A 20,283-nucleotide genomic window follows, 5' to 3' on the forward strand; every position below is an offset into this window, starting at 1 on the left:
TAATGTTTTGAACAGAGAGTTAGGGTTTCTGGAAGAATTCAAAGAAGAATTAGAAGGTGGAATCGATATCTTAGGAAGGGGATTTGAGATGGGTTTGTTGGTATGAAGACTTAGGTTGCTGTTTTTGGCTCGATTTGGAGAAGTCTTGATTTGGGAATGAAATTAGGGTTTGTATGGAAAGTCAGGGAAGATGGAATTGAGAGTTTAAAAGATTAATTGGAGGTGGGTTTGATGAGAATTAAGAGTTAAGGTTGAAGAATAGGTTAACTTCGATAGTTATAGTTTTGTATTTGAAGCTCAAATGGATGCTGGAGTCATTATGAGGATGGAACTGGTTGGTGCTTGAGCATAGTGGTTTGAGGTAATTGTTTCTTTGTTTTGATTTAGTGAAGTCATTTAATCTTTTGATTGAGAATAGAACCCAGATTGAGATAAGTGTAGAATGTAATTGTAATTATGGATTAGAGTTGTAGTTGTGGTAATTTGAAATTTGCAGATGTGGATGATTAAGGAAGTTGATGTTGATGTTGTTCTGTGGCTGTTGTGATGTTACTGAATACAAAGATGAAACTTGGAATGGTGGTGATGATTGTGTTGATTCTGTATGTGTATGAACTGGTTCTATTAGAGATAGATGTTGTTGGTTTACGAGGGATAAATCAATGAGTTGATGTAGTAATCTGAAATTGCAAATGGTGATGTTGTTGTGATAGTTAAGTCACAATTGTGGTGACACAGAGAAGTTGAACTGAATGGATTGTGGTGGATATGTTGTTATAAGTTGTTGGTGATGTTTAGAGGTTATGTGAACTGTCCCTGGTGAAGTGAGATGTGATTTGCAGTATATGAACTAATGCCTTAAGTTGATATTGCCAGTGGTTTGGTGTGCTGAATGTTAAGGGTTGTTTAATTGGTGTTGGTGTTCTGATAATGGTTACAATGGCTGTGACTGAAAGAAGATTAGTTGAATGTTGTTGCAGCTATGATGATTGTGGTTATGAAATGAGAATGAGTTGGTGAAATGAAGAAAAGTTAGATTGTTTATAGAGTTGTAAATTGTGGGTGTTGTGAAAAGCTTAGAGCTGCAATTGTAGGTAAGCTGAATCTTGTAATTGCTTTTATGTTATAACTTTGACTGAAGTGATTATATAAAAGTTTGATAGAATTCAAATGTTAATGAAATAGAGTTGAAATGAATCCTTGGCAGGGAGGAATAGTTGCATAGCTTGAACTTAGCTTAGTGTGTTGATTCTTGTGTACACCATTATGGTGTAATTCAACTTTTGGCCTATGCAGTGCCACATGTTTGAACCTTTGGCCTGTCTGACTGAAGTTATTCAGTCTGACTCGGATTAGTTCTTGTCTGATTCAGTATCTAACTGAGTTGAATCGTATCGACTCACCGACTTCCCTGTCTTGATCTGAGTTGACCCGGTTGACCGATTTAGACTTTGATCATTTGACCTTAACTAGTTGACCCAGGACTTGACCTTGGAAGGACGTGGACTGTTAGTTGACTATTTGACCGTCAGTGACCGTTAGTTGACCCAGTTGGGTCAGACCTTGTGCTAATGGGCCGAGTTTTGTGGACTTGGGCTTAAAACCATTAGATAGACTTGTATGATTCTTGTGTGAGCCATTTTGGCTAGATTCTTAGAGTTCTTGTGTGATTAACAATTAGTCTTTATTAACAACGATCGATTCAAAGGATGAACCAGTGGATTGAGAATCTTGAGGTAGGCGAGGCTTTGTCTGCAGAAAAGATGAGAACTCTTGTAACACTCTTGTAATACTCTTGTAATCATTAAGTTACTTAAAACGATGAGCATGATGTGTCTTATTATTTTTGAGCATGTTGAATGTAATTATTTGTTTTTATGCAATACATGTTTTGAGTGCAATTGGATGAGTATGTTGCATATATGCATTGGTTAGTCTCCTCGCGAGGATTGTCTCTGTTCTCCACGGATTCTCGCTAAGCGTTTATAGGTGGGGAAGGCCACGCACTAGTACATAGGTGAAGATCGGTACCCAATATTACTATAGGTCAAAGCAACCTATAGATTACATAGACCTTATAATGCCTCATTAGGTAGTTAATCACTTGGGTTAATAAATAGCTTAATTTTGGGGCGCTACATGGCCTCCATGGGGATCAGTATTTACCGGTGGAATCTTATAGAACCAGTAAAATGGTAGCTTCTGTTTTCATGTCAAACATATAGCTGATTTATTTTGCTTCAGCATCTTCTGTTTTCATGGCTACAAGATGTTGAAGCAAAATAAATCAGATATATGTTTGACATGAAAACAGAAGCTACCATTTTACTGGCTCTATAAGATTCCACCTGGAAATACTGATCCCCATGGAGGCAAGCTCCTTTCTTTTATGTATAATGAAACTGTAGTGTTTGTAATCCATGTTATCAGGATTCGATATGGAAACAATGAGTACTGAAGATCATTGGCTTAAATTCTGCAGGTAATAAGAAGAGACTTTTTGAACTGTTTGGAAGACACTGATTCTTCATCACAGCATCTCGACCCCTGGTTCCTTTCATCGATTAACAAACAACATTATTAATAATCTCTGCAAGAGAAAGGAGAGAAGAGAGAAATATCGATGAGGAGGAAAAGAGAATTTAGAGTGTAGTCAAAAAGACGGAGAACAGAGTGAGAAGAAGATAATCGAAGGCGGAAGGCTTCTACATTTTAGGTTTAGTTGTTGTAACGGAGGTAGTGTCTACTTGACTGGCGTTCGTAACGTCCAGTTAAGTTTTTGGTATAAATCAAGTGGCCAGTTTTATCATAGAAACACCAGAACATATAATATACGTAGAGACCTATATGATAGAGGCATGCTATATACTTGGAGCAGAGGGTGTATAATGCAGCCAAATCTTGGCAACAATGGTTGTATGACACTGGAGGCAAGTGCTATTAGTAATAAAAAAACAACAAAAACAGATCAACCCAAACACACCCCAAAAATGAATTCAATTAAATCAATCTTAAACACACCCCAGAAATAAAAATTATGATTCAATTGAATCAATCTTAAACACACACCAAATTCAAATGAATTCAGTAAGGGACTATGAACTCAATTCCAGTTTTATACTTTTCATTCTTTCCCCTTGATTCTTCCTGACATAATTCAGAATTATATTAAATACTTGATTGGATGGATTTTGCAAATATATAAATACTTGTTAGGTATTTATACAAACTGACAATGCTCACAAACTTAAACTTGACTAAATCTTTAATACATGTGTATGAATTTGGTGGTGGAGCTAGTTACGGTGGTAGTGATGGGGTAGTGGCGGTGGCGAAAGAATTACTGATCATCTAAATTAGGGAAACCTGAATTCGGAGTTCGGGAATTGGTCGAATATAAAACTGGCGGTGAAGGTAGAATTAGTATGTAATGGTGTTTTGGTGTTGCAGCAGCTGGATTTGAAGTCAAAATTTTGAAATTGAGATGTAACAATTGTACCTGAAATGAATTGAGCTGGTTACGTTGGTCACTGGTGCTGTAGTGGTGGTGGTGAAATATTACCGATCATCTCGTCATCTAGTTTAGAGGTGAAATCAAAATTAGGGGAAACTGAAATCGGAGTTGGGGAATTGGTCGAATATGAAATTGGTGGTGATGGTGAAATTAGAACGTAATGGTGTTGCTGGAATCGAAGGAGTAAGGTAGTGGGAGGAGAATGAGATTTTGATAAAATAAAACCCAATACTGTCTCAATTATGTGGTTGATTTCTAAACATAAGTGGATGAACCAACACAAAAATCAGGCAATCGCTTCTCAAAAAGAGACTCCAGATAGAAAGGCAGAAGAAAGAGAAGAAGAAAGGGATAAGATGGAGGCGCAGCTAGGGTTCTCTGTTGGATAGGAAGACAAGAGGAATCTATGGCGCTAGGTTTCTTATTTAGCTTTTAGCAAAACGAATGTATTGTATACCTAACGGACGTGAGTAACGTCCAGTTAAGTATTTGGTCTGAATCAAGTTAAGTAATTATTTAGCTGAAAATCCACATGTAAGTATTGTATACCCATGTTTTCGTTAACAGTGTTATAAATGGTCAGTTAAATACAGGGTGTAAACAGAGTGTAATTCATGTTTTAATGTTTCGATCAATAGAGTCATGCCACTTGTTGTCACCAGGATTGCTCTTCCTGAAAGCTTTTTATCTAATTTAATTTGAGGAGGGTGTCATACTCACCGTGCAACGTGGGAGCTTATATGACTTAGCATTTTATAGGAGGGGAGATATGATTAGGGGTGAGCATGGGCTAGTATGGACTGGTTTTCACCCCATACGCATCCAATCCAATATACTCCGGATTTCAAATTTAGCATCTGCATCCAATCCAACATCCAACGGATTCGCATCCAATGGATGCACGGATGGACGGATTGGATACGGATAATCCAATGGATTTGTTTTAGTTAAAATTTATAATTAAAAAATAAAGCCAACATAAGTAACTTTTTATGGAACCTACATATCCTATATATGTATACAAATATATAAGTGCTATGGACAACACCCCAAGCAACCACGTTGAAAATTCTCAATTTATCTATAGTATTTTCTAAAACTATGTAAATACCTTTAACTTAACGGATATGGATGCCCAACGAATTTTCAAGGTTGCATCCGGACCCAATCCATTATCCGTTGGATATCGAAAATTCCATCCGCGTCCAACTCATTAGTGAACGATACGGACATCCATCCGCAAAAATACGGTTGGTCTCGGTTAAATCCACGGATTACGGGCCAAATGCTCACCCCCGGATATGATGCCCATGTTGCTAAACCATAAGACCAAACTTCATCAAAGCCCACGAGGCCCAGTTCATAAATTGCAATTTTTGACGTCTTCTTCGATGTAAGTCAAGAGCTTGGCAAATGATGGAAACTTATATGCTTATAATTTAGAAAAACATATCAGCATGTCTCTTTCTGATCTGCATAGAAGTCTTCTCACAACTCCTATTAAGAACAAAAAAACAAGATAGGAAAAATATTTGGTCCCAAAGAAAAATATTCTCCTATCACATTTTTTAGGAGATGATTGTCTATTATTCTTCGATAAACATTCCAAGCAGTAAACATATTCTAAACACTATAATATTAACCAGTCATACATCAAATCAGGGACAGACCCAAAAAAAATTTCTCGGTAGGGCTGGAATGTCACAAATTGATAAAACGGTCGAAGGCTGCGACAATTTTTTTTTGGGACGCATCATATGATCAATCACTAGCCAATACTAATCCACCTACATATATAACATGAACATTAGATAGATACGCAAAGAAAGAATAATATGAACACATATAATGGGAAAACAAGGTGACTACTAAAAGAGTTTTCTACATTGAAAAAAATGGTTGAGAAATGTGCCGAGAGCAAGAAGATTGTTTGCCTTTGAGCAAAGTTTAAATTTTAATTCTCTCGTAACATAGGCTAAAAATTACATGTGATTAGCACTGCAACTAAGCTTTGGGCTAAATTAAAAACTAACAAAACTTTCTATAACAAAATTTTATTAGCCGAAATACAGGGACGGGCTATAGCTTCACTTAACCCTTTGCTAGGCCCGTCTCTACATCAAATGCAAGTAATTAAGAATGGTAAATTCTGGATAACAAGATAGATTTTATACCATGAGATAGATTTGGCCATGAGATCGAATTCGATTCCATGTCACTAATCAAATTTCTTAACAGATTTTGGATCATTATGTAAATTTTGAACCTCAAGGCTGAAGCGCAGATATGCACCATAATGCAACCAATATTTGTTTTTTTTCCAAAGAAAAGGTTATATTAAAAAAAGAAAACCCCCTTACACAGTATAAAGGAAATCACTCACTCATAAGATCCTCTCAATTGCTCCAAATGAGATTAGGGGTAACAAATTTGAACGTACTGGTGTTGCAAGACCATAAGACTACAAGCTGTTTAACAAGATCAATAGTTTTCGTTGTACTTTTCTGACGACCACCAAACATTCTCCCATTTCTCTTCTTCCACAGGATCCAACAAATAGCATAGTGGATAATTTTCCACGCCTCCTTAACACTTCAGTGCATCACATTCATCGACCACGCTTCAAACAAATGGAGTCAAGTCTTCGACATAGGCCACGATATCTTGAAAGCCTTAATAAATGCAAACAGTATTTGTTAAGCACCACAACATTTCTCAAGGGATAATACAATTTCATCTTTTTTGTCTTTCGTGTCGCACGGCGGCACCGGTTATACCATATAAGCCATACGACTTACCAAAATGTCTTAAAATTATAATTCAACTTGATTAAGAGATCAGCAATGGATTTCAGATTTGTGACCCCCTAAACTCAAGCAAGGCATGAGTAATATAGCAGACTAAAATCAAGGATTACCGGTAAAGATAGGCTTTGACTTGTTGGGCTTATTTTAGCTATTCATATTTAACTGGGCCTTAATGTTCGTTAGGGGTACAATATTCCAATGCTTAAACGGAAAATTAGGTGCAGGCTCAAAAAAATAATATTGTTATTGTCAGGCCCACAATTAATTTTAGATACCGTGACACCCATAATTATTTCCGTGGCACCCATAATTATATGAAATTATTAAAAATGTCTGCATGACGGATTATGCATCCGCATGATGTGTTATGCATCAGGGATATAATTGGCAACGCAACTTGGATATAACATATCTAAAAATACGTGTCTTGGAATTTTACAAATTTTATATCGTTAGAAATATTTTCAAGAGAGCTACGCAACGAGTACAAACAACAAAATCAAATTTTTGTTTTTCACGAAAAAATCGGAGGTGATCATCATTTTAGGCAAAATTTCGAAAACTAACTACATAACCATTATGCAGCCACCAAAAAAGATGCATAACACATTCTGCAGACGCATAACGAATTATGCAACCATTTTCTCGACTGCATAACAAATTATGCATCTGCATAACAAAGTTATGCATCTATAACAAGTTATGTAACCATTGTTTTGGTAGATTTTAGTGCGTACATAAAAAATTGATGCATAATGTAGTATGCATCCATATTTACGGATGCATATCAGGTTATGCATCTATTTTCTCGATGAATAAAAGATTGTGCAACAATTTTCTCGATGCACAATGCATTATGCAGTCATATTTTCGGATGCATAACGTGTTATGCAACCATTCTCTGGACTGCATAACAAGTTATGATGCTATTATTGTAGGTGCATGACAAGTTATGCAATAAAAATGTTGGTTTCAATATTAACAAAAATGTTGTTGCATAACGTGTTATGCAACCATTTTCGCGACTGCATAACAAGTTATGCAATAAATTTTATAGATGCATAACAAGTTATGCAACCATTTTCGTAGCTGCATAACAGTTAATTCAACCATTATGAACAACACCAACACCAATAGATCACACTAGCTTTCCAACCAACAACATCTATCCCTTTATTTTTGCTATTAATATAGATTTTGTCGAGGGCGTTCTTGATCTCATCATGGAAATGATAATCCAGTCCTAGCCTTTGGATGGTATTGATCAGCTTCAACGAATATGGCAATCCACTGACTCCGTCAACGAATATTCCTTCAGCTTTTTGGCTTTATTTGTACAGATCTCACTCTGTCCATTAACAAGGTAATACGCAAATGGAACATCAATTAAAAAATCTATTATACATTACAAAAGAGGTCGGAAGTATGACCTATTGGACCATGCACTGAAATAGACTGATGAAAACACATGTGCAACAACCATAACTCCTATGACGATACCACAAACTGTTGCTGCAGCTCCAAGACTTAGAGAGTAGTTATCAGCCGTTGGGACAATAATATACGTATTTACCATATACAAGAATGTATTTGCTAAGTTCAACATCAGTGACGTACAATGATATCTCTGTTCATCAACTGGTTCATCAGTTGGCATTGGTAACTCATCTTGCATGATAAGGGCATGTTGCTGTTGTCATGCCCAGACCCATTATTATCCTAGTTCCAAGTTTTTCTCACAATCCCTTCCATACAATATTAGTAGCTACAAAATTAGTTGTCAGATCCGCACCGGAAGTTCGCACTAAAAAAAGCTGGCAAAACCAACTGAGACCCATTTGCATCTGGTCTTTCCTTCTCTCTCTTTCTGCACACCAGCAAATGCAAACATTCTCTCCCGCATGATACATGGTGAAGATTTACAGCCACCCCATACGCCAATATGTGATATCATTCTCGTCGGGAATCCTACGCAGGAACGTCATCATTCTGCTCAACCCGATCAGACTTTGATCATTTTCTTGAAACTGTCGACCTTGATTGGCCGTTCAAAGTAGACGGTGTCGATAAAGATGATGTTCGAGAAACTGCAAACGAAGTGTTTTTCACGTCATGCCGTTCTTCTCCAGGGTTCGGTGGGAGGAATGCATTATCGTATTACCCATCTGGGCATGACAACAACAACGGGGATGGTGGTAGTTTTGGTGGAGGAGGAAATGGGAGGAATAATAATGGGTCTGGTTTGGTCGCGACCAGTAGATTAAAACGAAATATACATTTTAATTGAGGAAAGAAGATAACTTCACTTTGCTATCGTACCCATCATTCCTAAACTAATCAGACACCCACATATCAGTTAATCTTCACCAATTAACGGAAACAAGGTTTTCTCTTCCTCCCATTGCCTTCTTCATCTCGACCACCAAAACCACCACGAGTTTCATCCAGGATATGTTTATGTTTTCGCCATCTTGGATATGCGATTTCAGAGAATGGTGTTTCGAATTTATTTATTATTGTTTCTTCATCTGGTTGAAGATCTGACTTGATGAGTTTGGATGGGGAAAACCAGAGGTCTGAGTTGGGGTTCCAGTTTCCTATTTTCTGGATTTAGGGTGAGGAAGGCGGAGAGAAAGAGGAGAGGGTGTGTGGAAGTGGCAGAGAGAACTCAGAGAAACATTAGGTTTAGGTCTACAAATCTGTGAAGCCATTACAGTAACAATATGAACACAAGTAGAATACATCGACAAGAAAACATCAAATATTAAAATATGGGCCTGTGCATAATTTTATCACCGAAGATGGGTGCGATCGTGAGTTTTTTTGGCCGTGGGTTTTACAATGGAAGGAAAACAAAAAATAGGTCTGGTAGTAGTTTTCACGTGCTTAAAAACTTGTCACGGTTCTCATGGTGCTGGTTAGCACTTGTTGAACAATGTACTTGTTTTTAGATGTATGCTAATACATTAGAATGGATTTTAAGTCAAGTTGTACAACTTTAACATCCTAAAATTTGTTTTGACACTCATAAAAATGATTAAAGCGATATTGTATAAAGAAGCTTTGTTAATTTGGATCACTCGCCGTAAATCACACATAGGTTGTTAAACCAAAATTTGCTAACCCTTGCTTTTGGAAAACATATGCACCTAACTCCTTAATTAATTATAAGATTAAACAAATTTTATGTAAAGATTTAACCTTTATTTTCCTACTTTTTGAAACTATGCCACCCTTTGAGCTACATCAACCAAAAAGAAGAGGAAGAATCCAAGAAAGAAAACAAGATGACCCATCGAAGAGAAAAAAAACAAATGCATCTAACCTAATACCCTTTTTTTTGGGCTTTCATTTTTCATACATTCATATTTTTTTAACTCTTGTACTAGTTTCTTTTGCATCTATGAAGATTCTCATTGCTAGCTTTCATAGAACTCTAGCTGGGCCAATAAATTTTTACCTAAAACAAAATATAAAACCATTCCTTTCACACTCAAAAACTTTAGTAAATATGTCACTACTGGTCGCGTTTCTTTCACTAGTTGGCAAGATTTAGACTGCTGCCGAGTTTTGAATTCAGGTTACATGATACCCTAAATTTTATCAAAAAAGAAAAAAAGTACTGATTACAATTCTAAACGACGAACAAAAATTAAGTGGTGCAAAAAGAAAAGCCAAAAGAACTATAATGAGACAAGTTATACACGACTAATGTATATCTCTTATTAGATTCAATCCAATGGGCTAGGTGGGGGAAGCGGTGCATTGCCAGGTTTAGGGAGGATAAAAAGGAAAGCTATGATGGCATTGTCCCAATCTTTTTCTCTAAAGTATATCAACTTTAGCTAAATATCATGATCTTATTCAAAAGCATCGTTTTTTGACTGTTGAGTGGATCTCCACAGTAATTCAACTTTGATGATCTAAAGAGCTAAGAAGTGGGTCTCAGTTTCGATGGTTTAAAACACCACTTGACTCAACTTAGAGTTCCATTTCACATACTATTTGATAAAAATCAGTTACGGAGCCTGGATTCTGTTCAAAGTACAAGTTGTGGCGCCAGGAAGACATAAAAAAAGAGAGTCCAACAAACTTAGTTTCAAATCCAACTTATTACTTACCTACCATATTCAAGAACTTCCCATAAAACTCAAAACAAGAAACAATTTTCATATTGTTACAATGTTAGGTGCAACTAGTAACAACAATATGCCACCTAAATTTAATAAATATTTACCATTATGGATACTCAAAGTTAATGATCTTTTTCAAGGTGTTTTTCTAAGATCGGAAAATTCAGAAAACCAGAATAATCAAGAGTTAGTAGTAGTAATAGTACTATTACTGATGTACACGTGAATGGCTGATTTCCTGAAAAAGAGATGCAATATATAAAGTTCTTTAAAGTAAAATTTGATTTGATATGAATGAATGAAATAAATAGTACATACCTATCAAAGAAAAGCCTACGAAATTTCCCAGAGTTCATATCATTTGAATCAAACTTCTCAAAATCAAACTTTTCTTTTTTTTGCTGAAACCCTGTGGAGATCCCATCCAACCCAAAGTCTGAAAGAAAGAGATTAGAATTTCAAATGTGGGGTACTCATAGCATAAACCCTAGTTATGGAAAAAAGAGAAAAGGAGAAGAATATTTGTGGTGGTGGTGGTGCATGGTGGGGTAAGTTTGGTGGTGATTACAATTCTACAGCTGTGTTCAACTTAGTGCATGGTGGTTCATCTGGATTCAAAAGATGTCTAACCTTTTTTACCCTGAAATGATAGAAAAGTTTGCGATTTTTGGTCATCACTTTTCGTGACTTCTGATTTACACCATTCACCCCAACTTAATTCGCATTCACTGTTCTGAGTAGTCAATCCGATGCGGCGATTAGAACCTCAGAAAATGCATGGCGTGCACCAAAAGGGCCTGCACGGCTCTTTTTTTACAAACTTTGATCATCTCGATCGAGACTTTCTAGACTGGATCATCCATGCACACATTCATGCATTTCTGCACCTTCTCTTCATAGACTGAACTAGTTCTGAACTATTATGCATAGTACATTTTACCCACACACATAATGACTTGTTACGTACTACAGTTTATATTAGGACCACTACTTGATCATCGATACAAATGAAACTACAAAGCTTAAACCCTACACACTCTGATCCCTCTTCCATGAGTAGTAATGTCTTTTTGTAGTACAAACATATTTGATCTTAACCAGAATCACAGAACTCTTAACGATGGGGCAACAACCTCAGAAATGATGCTTGAAGTTGAAGCAAAAGACGAACTAGCACGTACCATGGGGCAACGGCCCCTGTGACCGATGTCCTACGGAGCTTCTTTTGTTCCCCATTAAGTTATTAGGGAACATTTTCTCTGCCCCATGAGAATATTCCTGTCATTAATTCCAGCGTTAAGTAAATGGTTTCAATCCAGCTGCTGCACCTTCACTGTTAAGTGACATACAATATAGTAATACAGATCGAATAAGAACAAATCAACGATATGTTTTTAAATATATATACTGTATATATATGATATTAGTTTATGGAAATATTAGTAAGATTAGCTTATTAGCTAGGTTGGCGAATGAAGCTGCATCTGCATGCACCACGATCTTTGGTGTTTTGTGTATACAAATGCCAGTTTTTGATTGGATCTGCATTACAATTAGCTGGTGAACCACCAACCATCCACAATCTTCACCATTTTTTTAATGCAAATTTGGATTCTCTGCATGTTAGAATGTCTCTTAACCAAAATAAGTCAATAAGATACGAAAACTGAGTTAGTCGAAACCTGATGTTTCCACCCACTCTAAACCATGTTTTACTCGTGTTGGCTCTACTCTAGGCGTGCTTACTCGTAGTGGTTTTACTCTAGTCTTTACTTAACTTCGAAGGGAATTTTATCCCTGCAAAAGTTATCCAAATATTTTCAATAATAAGTTAGATACATGTCCATATAACCAAGTAAGAAAACTCACCATTGCTAAAAACGTGTACCAGCTTTATTATGAATAAACCAATCCACAAATCCAATTATCAAGATTTTGTTGTTTCATACTGATTGGTACCATCCCAATCAAAGCTGGTATAGTAATTAGTAAAAAAATTAAGTATTTAGACATTCTTCCAAACAAACTAAAGAACCTTTGGAAAATTCACACATAAAATCATGTGTAAGCGGAAAATGTCTAGTTCCCACTCTGATTTACTTTTGCATGAGACAACGGTTATAGCCATTTTTATTTTTTACTCTGCGGGCGTCCAACTCAAAACCAATTGGCAATGAGTGGAGAGGCCTTAAAAGATTATAAACCGCAGGATCTTAGATGTCCAGACAATGTGGGACTAATAATCTCAACAACAACTATCCCCATGTAAAAATCGACAATAATCTTTATTTCAAGCATGGCCGATTTCACGGCTGACTCGTTAAGATGGTAAAGACCATGAAAATTTGAAGATAGAAAACACTACACAGGCCTCGCACAAAAAAAAATGCAAACTATGGGCGGAAATAACCAACTGCACCACACGGGACCACCGTATAATTCGCGACTTTTTGCACCGACTGACAAATCTTGAGAAGTCTCCAAATTTCAGACCACCAAGTTGAGTTTGAAACTCGAACTTATCCAAAGCCAAGCCAAGACAAATTAAGCCAGCCAAAGCCGAACACTGTAGAGACTTTCACAGATCCCAAAAAATATCTCCTCCTCTCGAATGAATAGAAAATGAAATTCCTTCCAAATTTCATTTCATTATCATTTCATCTTTTAACTCAACCAGAGTTAAAACCTCAACCATGGTAAGCTAAACAATGTAAACCCTAGAGTTTCATTCCTCTTCACATTTCACACTTACATCTTTCTTATATAAAGAGAGATATCAAGAATGGTCATCGGGTTGTGACCTGTTTGGTTCATATTCCACTATTCTTTTCTTTTTTTTCTTCTAGTTTTCAGTTTTGTAAATTTTTATAATTTCCCTTCGTTCTTGTTCTGCATTTCTTATACTAGTAGATTTTGATTAAGTAATCATGAACTAGTAGAACAACACAAATCTTGTTCTATCTTCTTTTTCATTTGTACATTCTGTTTTTCTTGATGGGTTTAACGGGTGGAGGTGAAATGATGAAAAAAAAGAAAGATTGGTCAGCAAAAATAGATTGCTGTATGTTAATCAGTAGAACCAACTCTAAAAGAAGTTTCTTTGGTTAATTAAAGAAATTGTTTCCTTCTTCTTCTTGTTTCTTTGATTAGAGAGAAATCATGAAGAGATTAAATAGTTCTGATTCACTTGGTGGCTTGATCTCTATGTGTCACTCTTCTGCAGGTACATACATACTACTTCACTTCAATTTCATGATTTTTTTTTTCCTTCAATTATATTTTTTTGAATAAAGATTTGATTTTTGAGATGCCCCATTTTGTTATTTCAATGTTTCTGTACTTGTTGTTGTTTGTTGGAAGAATATAATTCCTGTTTGTGCAATTCAAGACCATCCGTTTATATTTATTAAGTCTCTCTGTTTTCCGACAGACAATGTTGTAATTTTCATTGTACTCTGTTCTTGAAATATGATGCAAATGTTAATGTTCTTGTTTGCTAGATCCAAGAGAATTCGTTACTAATGATTCATTGTTGTTTGATTCGTGTAGAGGAGAAGAAGAATAACATATACAGTAGAGGATTTCAGTCAATGTTAGATGGATTAGATGAAGATGATATAGGTGAAGAATCAGGAGGTCATTTCGGTACTGAGAAAAAGAGAAGATTAAACATTGATCAAGTTAAAGCATTAGAGAAGAATTTTGAAGTTGAAAACAAACTTGAACCTGAAAGAAAAGTTAAACTAGCTCAAGAACTGGGTTTACAGCCAAGACAAGTTGCAATTTGGTTTCAAAACAGAAGAGCAAGATGGAAGACAAAGCAATTAGAAAGAGATTATGGTGTTTTGAAAGCTAGTTATGATGCTCTGAAGCTCAAATTCGATGCCGTGCAGCAAGATAAAGATGCACTCCTCTCCGAGGTAAAAACCGTCACAATTCTCATTTTGGGTTCGTTGATTAGTGTTGCAATTGAATTGAGTACCGATTGAACTTGTTTTGTTTGGCAGGTCAGGGAGTTGAAATCAAAGCTGCCCCAAGAGGATGAGACTACTGAGAGTAATCCCATAACTACAGTGAAAGAAGAGATGTTGCCAATGGAGTCTGAACATAAGGTTGCTGTGAACGATCATATTCACAGTATGACCACTTCACTGTCCATGGTTGGAGGTGGAATTTCATCTGAAAACATTGATCCGAATTATCAGAATTGCTACAATGACAGTAGCAATTGTTTAGTTGCCGGAATTGCGCTGTTTCGGGACGGGTCATCGGATAGTGATTCTAGTGCGATACTGAACGAAGATACCAACGCTGCTGCGAATTCTTCGTCTTCCGGTGTGCTTCAACAGCAACAGAACAGTTGTTTCCAGTTCTCGGATTCTAATCGAGAGATTAATTCCCATCAGAAACCTTATCATCAGCAGTATCAACAATTTGTTAGGATGGAAGAACACAATTTCTTCGGTGGCGCCGAGGAGACTTGTAATTACTTTACTGATGATCAAGCTCCTACACTTCAATGGTGCTATCCTGATCAATGGGACTCGTAAACAACAAAGCCGAGAATTTGATGTTAGGAAATAAAAAATGATGACAAACAATTCATCTAGGTACCGTTGCAAAAAGAAACCGTTGCGAAATGTCCGAATTTATGTAAAATGGGTTGTTAAATTCTGAACTCAATGAAGTTGTAGGGAGATAGACATTGAGAGAGTCTGCTGCACTTGGCCGGAAAAAATAATAAGAAGAATCCCAAAGCTTAAAATCCTGAGAGAGAGAGAGAGACGGGAATTTCATCGTAAGGTGATGTTGTAAAATCATCCGTCTCTAATGTTTGGAGCGTGGCCAAATCCGTTTTATTGAATTTTAACTATGTTGTAAAAACTAGAAGGAACCGGATCTTAAAAATTGTGAAATAATCAGAATTTTTGCTTGCTTTCCGTTTAAATGCTGCTTCCCATTTCGATAGTGTAGCTGTTGATGCCCAGGAATGTGTTAAACTGGGAATCGAAGAAATGGATGTCACTTACCATATGAACAACCTGATTAAGTAACATTGTTTTCTTACCCACCTAGTTCAAATTTCACAATTTTCACAAGAAATGGCGACGTTTTATTCAAAACTGTTGAAACGGTAACGCTTTTTTTCAAAACTGTCATTAAAAAGTAAGGATTCCGGCTAAGAAGATAAATGTGCTGGCTGATTCAAACATGGTACCACCAAAAAATAAATAAATGCTAGTTCAACTGCTTATATTGAATTTGGGAAAGCTGTATGTATATGCCATCGGAATAGTTTTTTCACGTCGATCCATGTTTTTTGTTCATTACAAAAATCTACTCTTTTTCAGTAAATGACGGTGAGATTTCTGCTGGAATTTACATCACATGGATTTCACCGTGAAAACTTCAACTGAGGAATTAAGTAGCTCAACTGCATGTCCATGTACATAGACGTATGAGTGAGGAGATAGTACAGTACCAGTAGTAGTATAATAAACGGACTGGCGGGGTCATGATTGGGTCCCGAACCCTAGAAGGGAGGGAGCTTTCTGCTTGCTCCCTATCATCATCACCTATGGCTAGAAGGTCTGATGAGCCTATGCAATTTATTGACTATCAAACAACATGAAAAGAGATCGTAGTTGTACTGTACTCTCCGTTCCACTGTTCGTTTGTATTTACATACTTGATTGGGTTGTCTCTCATGGTCAACAATGCTACATGCAAATGCACGGGTAAAAACTTGCGTGAACAACCAAAATACATCTCATAACTCCACTCTGATCTACTCTACTAGTTACATTTCGTCCTTCCAATCGAAGTATACAGAAAGAGAGAAGCAAATCATCTTTTTTCTATGTTTTGTTTCTTTAATCTTTCACCACTCAGTAACCAGCCAGTAATCTCTAATCTTTTTGACTTCCGAAAAGAACAAGGACGGGAATGGGGATTTACTTTTTCTGCCCCAAATTTTCCACGTACATGTTGTTGTTTTTGTCAATACCAGAGATGTGCACACGGGTGGCACTGCACATACTCTACTCGTCTCGTCTCGTCATTGTTTGTCTCTGATTCTCATCCTCTTTACTTTTCTTTATTACTCTCCTCCATTCACATCACCGCACGTCAACGTCACCTAGACTTTATGTAATTTTTAGAATCCCCACCAGCTCTCACCCGGGACCCACACAGGAAGTGACATTTTCGCCACGTATAGCTGTACGTGGGTCCCACTCCGGATAGCTACTCCCTCTGATGGGATTTAATTAAATTGATTTACTATTATCTGTGTGTCCATCTTTGGAAAAAAGAAAATATTAAAAAAAGGAAAAGCAGATTCCTCTTGTTTTTACTTTTTCCTCTCTTTCGACTTGGTGAGACGGGATTGGCTGATTATCAGATCGGTGGGCCCGTTTAATTTCTTTCTTTGGAAAATTGCTCAGACGTGGGACCATCTTAGGTGTAGAAAATGTAGCAGAGGGCCCACAACAGTACCGGTGGGGCCCTCTTTTTGCATCAGGGATTTTCGTTTTCATCATGATCAACCGGAATTTTAGGGGGATGGTTGGATATTCAGCCGTAGTTTCTGTCTAGGCTACTACTACTAGTGTAGGCTGATAGCCTCTGCTGGCCTAGCTGTGCCTAGGGTAGAGGATTTGTTCTATAATCCCCTGATTAAGAAACATCATAATGGAGATTAGTTTAGTTTAATCACCACCAAAACTCACTAATATGTGTTTTAAGCTTTTTATGTTTAGAATTTCAAATCATAAATGGGATTTGTTGTTATTTTCAAACGAAAGGTATCATCTAAGGTGGCATGTTGATGTTTGGCAAAACAATGAGGGTTTGGGTGCGCCATTTCTTTGACAAAAAGAACACAGGGCAGGTTTTTATTAGAGGGGGTTTCCTTCTAGAAGAACTTGGTTTTATTATTATTATTTTGGGATGTTAGCTCCAATTAGGAAGAACTCTAGAATCCTGAGAGCAACTGCAGCGGACGACTAAACTCAAATTTTTAGTCGAGTGGGCTGGCGTAGTGACGGACCATCGATCAAAATTTGATTAAAGAGTAAAACCCGGACCAAATTAGGTCGGCGATCAAGACCAAACTCAAATATAATCGTGCGTTTATATAATGTCCGCCTACCCGACGGGCGTTGGTATAATGTCTGTTTGTAGCCGCGCGTTCGTAAAGTTAACGCCTGATGCAGGGGCGTTGGTTAAATGTACGCCTGGATGGGGCGTTGGTATAATGTCCGTCTGGATGGGGCGTACGTAAAATGTACGTCTGGATGGGGCGTACGTAAAGTTAACGCCGGCACCCAGGCGTACATAATGTTAACGCCTCTGTTGGGGCGTTGATATAGTCATGGCCTAACCTCACAAAGTTTTCAAAACTTTGCTTGGGGTGTTAACTTTTGAATATGTCGGGCAGAATCTTTACAAACGCTCCATGTCAGGCGTTATCTTTATCAATGCCTGATTCCAGGCGTAAGTTTTATCAACGCGCGACTAAATATACTCTTTTCCCACTACGCCACATGACGGACTAAACCCAAATTTAATCTTTTTTTTTAATCTTTGGTCTTTGGTTATACTCGCACCATTGTGTACGCTCTGAGATGCCATTTATGGTATGAGGAAATGGGTTTTCAGTGTTTTCACACACAAGAGAAGAGGAGGGAGGAGAAGCATACCAGAAGGAAGAAAATGACAGTGAAAGAAAAAAAAAATGTTTGCGACAATTAATGGCACAAACCTAATTTTTTGAATTTCTTGGGGTACTAACCACTAGGACAGGTCCTCCAAACAAAATGTACAAGGACAAGCTTCAATTTTATGCAGTACAATTTTTTTAACACGGTGATAAAGTCGTTGAATTTCGATATCAACAGAATTCAAAATTTATCAGCCAAAAAGATACACCGGGATATACCTAAGTACATTAGCACTTGCTTTACAAGCTTTAAAATATGATGCTGAACGTTCGTGGTATAAGAGCATCTCCAATGGATTCTTGGTGTGGTTCCTACGTGGACAGTGTTTAAGAGCGTCCACAATGGACGACTAAACCCAAATATTTGGTCCAAATACATGACACAGTGGAAGAGAGTAAAGATCAAAAACCAGACTAAACCCAAATTCCAGACTATATTTGGTCTGGGACCAAGACCAAAACCAAATTTGGTCGAGCGGAGATTAAAAATCCGTCTGGCATGGGGCGTTGATATAAAAACCGTTTGGAGTGGGGCGTAAGTATAAAGTGCGCCTGATGGTTTCAAAATGGAGGGCGGACATTATATGTGAGCCTGATGGTTATATGTGATCCTGATGGTGGGGATCACATTATATATGATCCTGAATAAAATGGGGCGGACATTATATGTGAGCCTGATGGTGGGGCGGATATTATATGTGCGTCTGGGTCAGGCGGGGGTATAATGTACGCTCGACTAAATTTTACTCGTACACCGTAGCGTACCAATACGGACTAAACCCAAAATTTGGTCCTTTTTTTGGTATTTGGTCTTTGATTTTGATCGTATCACTGCAGTTGCTCTAAAGACATCCTTTAGGAAGAAAATGACCAAAATTCATAACCTTTTGGAAGTTTGAAATTTTCATCTCCAACCGAGAGAGTCTAATTTTACTTGGGAATCTAGGTGGAACAATTTTATTGGCTATTATTATACTTTTTTAATTTGAAAAATATATTTTGTGGAACAAATAACTAATTTTACCTTAAAAAAATCTAAAAAGATATCTTCACATCCTTTAGGTGATCCTATGAAACCAGAGGTTCTGTTAGAGGATATCAATCAATGTAACCACCTGCCAAATCATCTTCATAATTTCTCTACGGAGATGATTTTTAGTAAAAAATAGCACAAGCCTTAAAAAACACAATCCTGTTAAAGGGGCAGCATGTTCCATTGGAGGGGCGGCAAGGGTGATAGCAATGTCCCTCTTATTGGTTAGGGGATGTCCTGTAGGGGGTGTAAATTGACCAGATTACCCTACTCCTATTTTTAACCTAATGGAATCAGAAAAATCAAAACAGTTTTTTTGATTTTTTTCATCTTCTCTTCTCCTCCTCCATTAAAATTGAAATTTTCATCGTCCTCGATTAATCAGCGATTTGAAAAATTAATAATCTTTGATTGAAAACTATATTTCCAAAAGACCCAGTTAGGGTTTTGTTTATTGTGTTTGATTTAAGTTAGTTTTGTATCAAAAATTAGGATTTTGGATCAAAATTGAAATTGAAATTTCTGTGTTGCATGTGAGTTACGTTGGTAATAACTCCAATTGGAACCGTAACTATAGATTTGGTTGATGTTACGGTTCATTTAACTCAAATACCAACCATAAGTTCTTGATTTTGAGATAAAATATTCAGTTACGAATTTTTTTTCCAACCGTAAATTACTTACGGTTGGTCTCGTTACTTAAGTTACGAACCGTAAGTTGTCCTGGATGTTTCATTTTCTTTTTACGTACGGTTTGTAATTGCATCACTGTTACCAACCGTATTTGAGTTACGACTTGTAACTCAAATAACCTTACCAACAATAAGTTAATTACGGTTGATCTCGATTCATTAGTTACCAACCGTAATTTGTTACGGTTGCTATATGTTGTCATTCTACCAACCGTAACTGGTATTACGATTGGGTTTTCCCCAAATTGAACCAGTTACGGTTGATATTCGATATTTTTGGAACCGTAACTGAGAGTTACGGTTGGTAACGAACTAAATTCCAACCGTAAGTTCTTTTGAAATTTTAAAAGTTTCGATTTTTTTACGTACTTTAGATAATTT

General features: G+C 36.9%; 1 protein-coding gene across 1 annotated transcript; it reads left to right on the plus strand.

Annotated features, from left to right (window-relative positions):
- Nucleotides 1-13,234: 13,234 nt before the first annotated feature.
- On the plus strand, nt 13,235-15,402 carry LOC113311846 (homeobox-leucine zipper protein ATHB-16-like). Its single transcript, XM_026560647.1, has 3 exons — nt 13,235-13,677; nt 14,004-14,374; nt 14,462-15,402. The coding sequence occupies exons 1-3, from the start codon at nt 13,614-13,616 to the stop codon at nt 15,002-15,004; spliced, it is 978 nt and encodes a 325-aa protein (XP_026416432.1). The 5' UTR covers nt 13,235-13,613; the 3' UTR covers nt 15,005-15,402.
- Nucleotides 15,403-20,283: the final 4,881 nt, after the last annotated feature.

The sequence above is a fragment of the Papaver somniferum genome, chromosome 1 (genome assembly GCF_003573695.1).
Source record: "Papaver somniferum cultivar HN1 chromosome 1, ASM357369v1, whole genome shotgun sequence".
Classification (NCBI taxonomy): Eukaryota; Viridiplantae; Streptophyta; class Magnoliopsida; order Ranunculales; family Papaveraceae; genus Papaver; species Papaver somniferum.

Bases quoted from the DNA above. Each gene is read 5' to 3' on its own strand.
- LOC113311846 (XM_026560647.1), top strand. From the start codon at position 13,614: ATGAAGAGATTAAATAGTTCTGATTCACTTGGTGGCTTGATCTCTATG. The intron at 13,678-14,003 runs GTACATACATAC...TGATTCGTGTAG, and splicing joins TATGTGTCACTCTTCTGCAG to AGGAGAAGAAGAATAACATA. The intron at 14,375-14,461 runs GTAAAAACCGTC...TTTGTTTGGCAG, and splicing joins AAGATGCACTCCTCTCCGAG to GTCAGGGAGTTGAAATCAAA.